We start from the raw sequence: 10,339 nt of genomic DNA on the forward strand, positions 1-10,339 counted from the left end.
TTCCCAAGTTTGCTCTAAACTTTGCATAAACCAATTAAAGATAGAGAGAGGTTTTTTTTTTGTGTGGAGAAGACTGCGAAGTTGGGATATTTCAAGCGGTGTTTCTCCTCAAGCGGGCCCTCGAGAACACCTGCAAGCGTGTGCGTTTTGATCGTCTTTTTCTGTCAAAACTTCCTTATCACTGGTGCACACGAGAATATTTCCAAAGTTAAGATAAATTTGCTCTTCATTTTTGTATCTTGTCAACAAGCTAGTTACTTTGTATCGTGAGTAAAGGGTCCCAAAATGAAATTTTGGGTCACTGAAATCAACTGAGAGTCACAGTATTAAAAGTGCATTTAGCTAGTCATTTCCAGCCCAAAATAAGTATTAAGTACGCCTTTCTTATTTAACATCTTTATCAAGACTGACTAAACGAAAGAAAATTCAAAGAATGTTACATCAAATAGGAGCTTGATTGGTGATAAAAGCAACGCCATTTAGAAAAAGTTATTCTATTCTTTTTCGCTATGCTCAGGCGAAAAGAAAATATTTCTAGTTTATAATATAATAAATACAACAAAAAGTTGAGAGAGGATCACACGCAGATCATATCAACACGAAATTCTATTTTCTTCACTGGTGATTATGAGTGCTGCGTATTCTTTGGCGGAAAGGTTAGGCCCACTAAGCGAAGGGAATAATAAAAAGCATGATTTAAAAGTAATTATAACATTGTTTGGACTTAAGGCTAGTGTGTGTAGCGCTACACCGTAAGGGAGCGCCAAATACGCTGGCGATATAAACACTCCGTTATTAAGATAAATTCACAAACAGGAAAAAGAATAACACTTCAAATAGGGCAAGAGTTTCAGCAAGGGAAATCCTCTCGATTCTTTTTATTGTCAGTATGCTGCAGATGTACTCTATTTAACTAAAGGGACGATTTGGACGTTTGAAATCTGAAGTCAGTTCACGTGAAATGTGTTTTTGTCTTTTCAAGCCAAACACCCCGTTGTTTAGATAGACTTAAAATCATACCCAATATGTATGTATTCATTTGCGGGGTCCTTCATCAAATACAAACGCGCCATTGACAACTATGACCACCGTTTATTACACTTTGCAAAATCAAGTGGATTACTCCGAGCTTCTACCGCTCTGAGGATGCTAACCAAACTCCCGATAAAACCTCGTTCAAATTTCATTAAGAGCGAATTCACTGCCCCTTTTAGAAAAATGCATTGTATAGTTGATTTGTAAGCTACTAATTTCTAGGCACAAATTAATTTTTCTATGGAGTATTGTTTTTTCCTTTTACAAAAAATGACTCCAGCACACAATACAAGACAAAGTTTATCCGCCTCGCATAAATAGTGCATAACAACCTGTTTGTGCACCGGAAATATAAGCGCGCGATATTCGCTGCTAACGAGTGTAATGGATGATAATTTTACGACGTTCGCAGGTGGCCCAACCAGTGATCTAACATTCAGTCGAGGTGTATTTTCATAAATCCAAATTCACCTGTTTCCAAACGTTTGCTTTGTTCGCTTCCCTAATGGCTCTAAAATGACCCTCGTTGTGATATTTAATATATTTTTTTCTACGTGTTGGGAAACTCACTAATTCTTGCTAACTGGGATATGGTTTGTTATGCGCGGTGAATAAACTTCGCAAGAGAAATACTCTCTTTGTATTTTTGTATTCTAAGCGGAAGTTATTTTTTAATCAGTTTTTGACTGGGGGCGTCGGGTGATCGTTTCTATACGAAATCTACTGACCCACTGTCTGTTTTATTCTATACGCATCATCGAATAATAAACAGCGATCGACTACGCTTTGAACCAACTCTGTAGGTGCCAGATAATAAACTGCTTTTATTGCTGTTTTCAGCACGTTCGCAAAACAAGGTCTATTGATTTAGTTTATTTGATTTTAATTTTTCGTTGGCTTTTTAAAAAAGTATTTTGGTACGAATTGTCTTAATTTGCTGTTAACTATGTATTAAAACGTATTACAGCAAATAGGAAATAACCATTTCTTTTAAGGAACAACCTGTTCTTGCCTGGGTGATTTTCTTTCTAATTTTACTAAGCTTTGGTGCTAAGTATTTGTTCACAAATTAATGAGAATGGAAAATGTATGTCACATTACCGATGGGCTTCTTCGAATAGATCAATTCAATTCTGCGAGCACCAATGGGTGATAACTGATGCCTTGCCGATAGTAGCGGTAACTGGTTTAATTACGGGAGCTACTGTAGCGGCTGCTAAGAATTTTTAACGCGTTCTTTTTGGCTGGTCTATGCCGACTGCTAGATGAAGCGCCGCTAATTGTTGATATAACTTTAATAATGTCTAATTCATCTACTAATAAATGCGCTTTTAGCCGAAACATTTCTTGTATCTAGAATGCATCCTTTTAGAAATTAGAATCAATTTATTAGATATCCGTAGAAAATACTAAAAGTGATATCCGCTTATTTGGAACTTTGTCAGAACGATTGGATTGCTAATTTCTGATTAAAATAACTGAGAAACTATAATTTTGTATATTTCTAAGTTATTAATTTGAACTAATATAACAATTACAAAAATCAAGGTGATTGATAGACCCCAACATACTGGCACTGTGTTTTTTTTTATTTTTGAAATTATATTATTGTTCGGGCTCATCTAATTTGTTGTTGAAAAGGCTGCTTGCAAACGCTGGAGAAGTTTATTTGTGGTCATCAGGCCTTCTCGCCTATTTTCATTTCCAATTGAGAGCAATACAATGAATCGTCAAGTTTGACAAGAATAGGCTGTTCATTGTTCTGTGATTTCGAAATTATAACTAATATTTGGTTCTTTCATATTCAAAGTCCACATGATCATTACAAATTCGTCATTTATTATTTAAACTTCAAAGTGCACGATTTTGTTTTCTCCTAAAAAGACGCGTTTTTTTAACTTTATCATGTAATCGAGTCTGTATCATATAACTTATCTCCGATTTGAAATTCGTTTTGAAAGCTTGAACAGCGTTATTTTTGGTTAAAATGTGCCTTTGATCACTCTCATCCCCACCTGCTCGACAATTTAAACTAGCATCGCAGATTAAGTCCATTCGGTATTAACGCTGTGTGCTGTGGTTAGTACCGGTGATCTGTCAAGGGACTCTTTCAAAACGTGTCGAATTCTCATTAAAATATGTCTCCCTTGCAGATAAAAGCTACTTTACCTACATTAGTTAGAGATTTATATATATATATATTTGGTTATATTGTATCGGAGACCGGTGCGGTATCGCGCAAATCGAAGGCTTTTACCGTAAAACACTGTACACAGATCAGCAGTGCTGATAATTACATACGAGCATGGGAGGGGACGGGGAAGTCTTGACTCGCTAGCTTAAGGGAAAAAAAGACAGCAAACATGAAAAGAAAAAGAAAAACAGAAAGATTTTATATACACTTTCTCTAATCGATGGCGATAAGATTATTTTTTTGAAAAATGGGATTTGTAGTTTGGCCCGAACTTTTTGGGACAAGTTTTAACCAGCTGTTTCTTTTTTTATATTTTTGTATAATTCTCGTACAATTTCTCTGCGGCGACAACCGTTGTTTCTAATGCACACGCGTTTGTTAAATCAGGCGGGGCAGTGGCGCGCGCAACATTGTTAGACACAAGTGGAGAATTGTCGCGAATGTTCCGCATCGTGTATATCACGGCGAATTAGGCTTCACCGATCTTTACGATGAGACGACATATTAGCTTCTCACTTAACCGTCCTTCAGGATAAAAACAGGATAAGGCTGTGATATGGCGGTAGCACTATCATAGCTTGCAGGGGAATATCGCTTGGTATCGTATACCATTGATAAAGGATAATATATTAGTTAATGAACCCCAGGGGAGAAGATAGCCTTCCTAAGCGAGCGGGTGATAACTCAGGTTTGACGCATTTCAATTCCCTTAAGTACAGGAAATGCAAACGGTTACACAAACGCACAATTATCCGATACTGTGAAATACAAAGGTGGTCTTCCGGCGCGCGATAATTAAGACTGGTTTATTGCGTACACTTACGCGGGCATGGCGTATGCGCGGCACGTTAGACTACGATTATTTAAAAGATCTTAAAGCGCATTACAAAATCCGGAACAACCTTCCTACTTGTTTTTAGTCTTTAAACAAGACTTTTATTTACAGGAGGTTTTAGTCGGATAAGTAATATGCGTAGCCTGAGGGATATGGATATATTAAACCCTATATCCGCACGTATTCATTGCCTTTAATACAATCACTGTAAGAAGATGAAGTATTCTTTTTGGTATTAGCATCAATATTGGTCTTTTCGCTGAATTATAAAAAATGATTAAAGCTTTATACGCGTCATCGTACTCTAAGAAATACACCCAAAAGTGCTTTTACATGACAGCGCTAGCGAAATATAGTCGTTTGACTGTTATTTAGATGAACTATGGCGCCGTCGTTTTGTAGTGTTTTCACATCTAACGGAAAGCGAGTTTTTTTTTACGGCTGAACTGCCCTTCCTCTTGTACTTTGCTGACCTGACTTTGGGGGAAAAAGAGCGTTCTTTGAATAGTGGTGGTAATGAACAGTGGGTCTAATAGCAAACTAAACAAACCTAACCCTAAGCTAAAATAAACGCAGAAAACGTACTTGAATATTTCGAGCACAACACGACGATAATGGTCACTTTTTGTATGATTTTATTAGAATTTGGTCATTGCAACATAAACAAAAACGTTAAAAAAGAAAGAAAAAGAAAAAAATGAAAAAAAAAGTCCGCCAGTCGGGGGGGGGGGGGGGGGGCAGTTTTGAGGCATTCACTACCCCGCCCCCTTCTTTCTTGACAGGCCGCCACATGCAGAACACGAGTTCAATTCGTATGTTCCCCCTGTTTGCATCGAAAAGACAGCTTTCATCCGGAGCGATAACACGCACAAAGCGTGTTTCCCTACAGCGCAAACATTTCATCTTAACTGGGGTTATGTTGCCGTTTTCTAATGCCCCCTGATAAGAACCTTCCAGTTAGTTCTGAAAACATCCTCTAAAGACTCGATACACGAATACATTTTGCATTGATCGCCAATAGGCTGTCGGCGTTATTTTGTTTTAGGGAGGGTATTTTATTTTAGTTATCGCCGCTGGGGGGTCGCATCAATCACCGTTTTCTATTCATCGCCTCAGCTTGCAATTGACACTTAATACAATGTATTTCACAGTTTCAGTCTTAATTGCTAAAAAAATATCCATCAGGTTTGCATTAGGCGAGGTCCCGTTGACATGCTCCGGCGTGAATAGAGATTAATTATTCGGAAACGTAATTAAAAGACATTATATATAGCCATAAATGTGGATACTTCGATATAAAGCAATAAGACCTTGACACAGCGTCTCTGCAATTGCACCAATAACAGTATGCTTACACACAGTAATATCAGGCAAAAGATAAATATAATTACTCGTTTTGCAAAAAGCGATTGAACTTGAATGAAAAATAGCTAGCAGGTGCTCACGCCCCATGCTGGTACTGTTCTTTAAAGGGTTTCTCTTAGCCGCCATCTTGTGAGAAAGTATCCATTTCCGTCGGTGGATTTAGGAAAAGCTATTGCGATATTTTCCATTGAATTTATTAAATAAAATATAATAGTTTCTTTTTATATGGCTACTTGGAAAATAATAATTTACAAAATTTGCCTTCGAATATTGAATGAAAACATTCAAAATATTACCATGAGATGACTTTTTCGATCTTAATAAAGCTCTCTGAATATGGCAGTTTTGTTGTAATTATGATAGTATCGTAGGCTCGTAAAACTGCAATTGTTGGCAATTAAACCTCTATGACTTGGTGATAACGAGGATTCAGGCTGTGTTCCTCTCCCCAGGACTGCGCGCCGTTTACGCTTTGAAGTGTTTCATGCTAACATGTACCGTAGTTAAGGCCTCGAAGGTAGCTTGAAAAGCCTCTGTTAGCTGCCATTTTGAGATTCTAGCAAATTACCATGTGCAAGAAGCATCCATTTCCATCGACTGATTTGGGGAAGCATTTGCGATATTTTTTTAACCGAATTCATTAAATAAACCATAATATTTTATTTCTGTTTTTATACTTTTTTCTCATAATTTGTCTTCCTATATTGTGGTTGAACAAAGGTGTGGCTGGCAAGGGCTTTTTAATTTTACGCGGAGCTTCCGTTATATGGAGGTATGCCGACTCGAAGCAAAGTATAGAAGACATGATCGCTCACGAGAGAGAAAATAACTTCTAGTAACCTATTTTTGTTTATTTCGCTCTAAAAAATGTAATGGTGAAGTTAGAAGACATGATCGCACACGAGAGAGAAAATAACTTCTAGTAACCTATTTTTGTTTATTTCGCTTTATTAAATGTAATGGTAAGATATAGAAGACATGATCGCACACGAAAGAGAAAATAACTTATACTGACCTATTTATTGTTAATTTCGCTCTAATAAATGTTATGGTATGGTATAGAAGACATGATCACACACGAGAGAGAAAATATTTTCTACTAACCTATTTTTGTTTATTTCGTTCTAATAAATGCAATGGTAAGGTATTGAAGACATGATCGCACCACGAGAGAGATAATAACTTCTACTAACCTATGTTTGTTTATTTCGCTCTAAAAAATGTAATGGTATGGTATAGAAGACATGATCGCACACGAGAGAGAATATAACTTCTACTAACCTATGTTTGTTTATTTCGCTCTAAAAAATGTAATGGTATGGTATAGAAGACATGATCGCACACGAGAGAGAATATAACTTCTACTAACCTAGTTTTGTTTATTCCGCTCTAATAAATGTAATGGTATGGTATAGAAGACATGATCGCACACGAGAGAGAAAATAACTTCTACTAACCTAGTTTTGTTTATTCCGCTCTAACAATTCAATGGTATTCCTGCATCGACTTATACATCCGTGGTAGATTATATATGGGATATATTGCGAGCAAACACGTGCTTTTGTTGGGGTTGCTGAAATGCTTTCAGCGATATATGAATCATCTCAATTTATACAAACACATGCCAAAAGTAGAGGGATAATGATATTGACGAATGAAATAGTGATGTATATATTTATTAGCCACATCTCCTTATAGCTGCGGGTTACTTATTTTGGACATTTATCCTATGCGCAGTGACCACACCCCTTATCCGTGAGCACACTGATAAAACGTGTCAACACACACTCGTGTACTCCGGGCGCAATTTGCCCATTGCCGTAGGAATGGAGGTAATTAACCCTATCCCCTTCTGGATGGCCCCGGTCAACACTGAGTCTTCTGATGAATGAGAGTTATAATGGCCATAAAGGATAGTAAATGGTAGATAATAGTGTCATTAAACCGAAAAAAACGATAATATATATAAATGAATTTCCTGGAAGGCGGTCATAACATCTCCCTAGCTCTGTTTCTTCCTGTTCAGCCTGCATGCAAGCAAGTAAAGTGTTTTAGCCAGAAACACGAAATCCGTTACTCGTATGTCGCCATCTTAGACGCCGTCGAGAGAGTCTGGGGGCGAATTACAAAAGGAGCTGCGCAGGGTACCTTTTGTTGTTGATTCGCCTAACAGCGAGGGCAAGAAAGTCAAGGACACAGGACCTAAAATATTGGTGGAATTGGGTGGGGCTTGTCGCGGTGAACTACAATATTTCACTTTCTCCCTGAAAACATCGCAGCTAATCAGAGGCCTGGAACTAGGTCGTTTCTTGACATGATACAATAACCTCCTTTATTTATCTGCTTTTATTGTCCCCCTTTTAAAATAACCTATAGCCTTTATTAGGGCACAAGCGAAGCTCTGGGTATCGGCGTAGCAAAACCTGTTTCTTTCTAGTGAAATTTTAGAAGACCTGTATGGCTGCTCAAATATGAATTTACCACCCGCCATATTTACTTATTGCCCTGTCACACCCCTCTCCCTTCAAGATATACTGATTCGTACTATTCCAAGGGTTACACGTCTAGTTTTGGTGTGATGTTTTGCTCATTTTCCACGTATTCCTTTGAGAGGCTTATAACCCCAGCCTGGAGAAAGGCGCGTTTAGACGGCATTTTATCTGTGATGGTCCATTCATCACGCCCGGCATCATAGCACTCAACACTCCCTTGTCCTCGACCCAGGCCATCTGCGCCACCAAACACGTACACCCTACTTCCGACACGTGCGATACCACAGGCAAACAGCGCTACACAAAGTTGCGCGCCTAGCACCGTCCAGACGTTAGTGCAAGCATCAAAGATCTCGGTACTGGATAGAATTTCGCTATTCTCCCAGCCATTCTTCCCTCCAGTAATGAAAATTTGGTTTTTCAAGACGACAGCGCTGGCAAACATTCTGGCAATTGTCATAGATGGCGCGCAAGTCCATTCACCCGTGCGAGGGGAATACTTCTCTACGCTTCTTAGAATATTTCCGCTTCCACTTTGTCCCCCCATGACATAGATATTTCCGTGTAGAGCCACAGCACAGTGAGCGTACCGTGGATAGGTCAGTGAAGGCTCAGAATGCCACGTATTCGTGCTCGGATCGTATGAGACGACCGTCTCCGTAACATTATAAAATCGATCACTTGTTTTCCCGCCAAATATGTAAATTATTCCATCCAAAATGGCCGCGGCCGCGAAATATCGATCTTGTTCCGGGCCTCTGATTGGCTGCGATGTTTTTAGAACGGGATCAAGTTGTAGTGTGTTCAAATTGGATAAAAAATTCTTGCTTTCCGAGGCGCGTCCACCAAAAATATAAGAGAGGTTTTCACTGATCGCCATCACGTGACCCTCTCGGTCGATACGAGTATCTCTTAGCAGTCTCCAAGCTTTCCGCGATGGAACATAGCACATAATGCTTCGACTTTTCCTGCCAGTTCCTCCTGCCAAAATCACGCAATCTACGTTACAAGAATGCGTGACTCGGTCCGCTAAAAATAGATCTACATCCTCCCTACCAGGTAACAACATTGAGCTTATTACTCTGATGAGGTGTGCCGTGCATTCTGGGGAACTTACAATAAGCTGGTCGTTGGCCACGTGATCAGCAATGAAAAATTTTGACATTGCAAAAAAATCGAGTTTCTTGAAGAAGTGTGGAAGGGTCTGCTTTCGACTGAAATCGTGCTGTACCCAGGATGACAGAGCCACAAATACGTCTTCTTCTTTCTTTACCGTTAGAAATTTGCAGCATAAAATTTTCTCCACGTATTCAGGCTCTAGACAAAGAAACTCGGCATTCTTCGAGAGATGGAGAAAATTTTTACAAATGTACTCCATCGATGCCCTGTCCAATTTACCACTCTTAAACTTCTTTGATAAATCCATGATTTGAAAACAGTTATTGAGCGAGAGTCGAGAGATTGTGAACTCCTCGCAGTGAAATTTGAGGCTAGAAATCCTCAAATAAACTGCAGCTTCAAGTAGGGCACAAGCGTTGCTTTCAGTTATCTTAATGTTACCAGAATACAAGAAATCCAGCACATTTTCTAAAGTTCCTTTCGTGATTTTGTATTTCAACTCAATCCTTTTATTCTCCCTGCACGCGATTGCCGTGAGACGATCACGAAAGTATTCACTTCCAATACTAATAATCACTCCGTGTGCTTTGAACACACCATCGCTAACTATCACTTCCACATCGCATAGGATATGCTCCTTTCGTAGCTGAGCGAATTTTTCCAGACTGCCTTCTTGCTCAGAGTCTACCCTCCTTAGCATGATATCGTCTTGAGGGACGGTCCTGTTTGTATTCGACGCTGGCACTTCTGTTTTTTTCGAAACCTCGCGCGTGATGGCAGAAGCGTCCATTACATAGAATCTTCAGAACGATACTTCTTGATATATGATGTGATAGATGGAAAGTTTTTTGTGGTTACTTGATACTTTTTATGGGGTTTGAACAGTAAAACCGTGTTGTCTTTTACAGTATAATGTATGCCTTCGTACCGCTTCCGTAGCTTTGCGTGATGTGCGTTAGTGATTCACGCTCGAGTGCGTGTGTACTGGCGATGCGTGTTCAAGTGTGTGACCTCGCGCAACATCGATTCCAATCGATTCTATTTGCTAGGCTTCCTTTCTTTGGCTTCGTCTAAATCTCCTATGTTGATAAATATTTTAACACTGGAACGTCATTAAAGCGTGGCGCGATCATTTTTTGGCGAATAAAAAAAAAACTTTTTTAAAGCTCACAAACTGAGCGATTTCATAAATATTTAAGTTCAAGATTCTTTTAGTTCCTTTAGAGTTAGAAAGTGTGAAAAATAAAGAAAGTGTGTAAAATAAAATGTACAATCTAATTATAGCCAACGAATTGATGG

General features: G+C 38.8%; 1 protein-coding gene across 1 annotated transcript; it reads right to left on the reverse strand.

Annotated features, from left to right (window-relative positions):
* Positions 1–6,718: 6,718 nt before the first annotated feature.
* Positions 6,719–10,127, reverse strand: LOC5507514 (gigaxonin). The gene has a single exon (XM_001628103.3). It carries the CDS (start codon positions 9,828–9,830, stop codon positions 7,986–7,988), a length of 1,845 nt encoding a protein of 614 aa, XP_001628153.3. The 5' UTR covers positions 9,831–10,127; the 3' UTR covers positions 6,719–7,985.
* Between the last annotated feature and the right edge of the window lie 212 nt (positions 10,128–10,339).

The sequence above is a fragment of the Nematostella vectensis genome, chromosome 1, assembly GCF_932526225.1.
Source record: "Nematostella vectensis chromosome 1, jaNemVect1.1, whole genome shotgun sequence".
Taxonomy (NCBI): Eukaryota; Metazoa; Cnidaria; class Anthozoa; order Actiniaria; family Edwardsiidae; genus Nematostella; species Nematostella vectensis.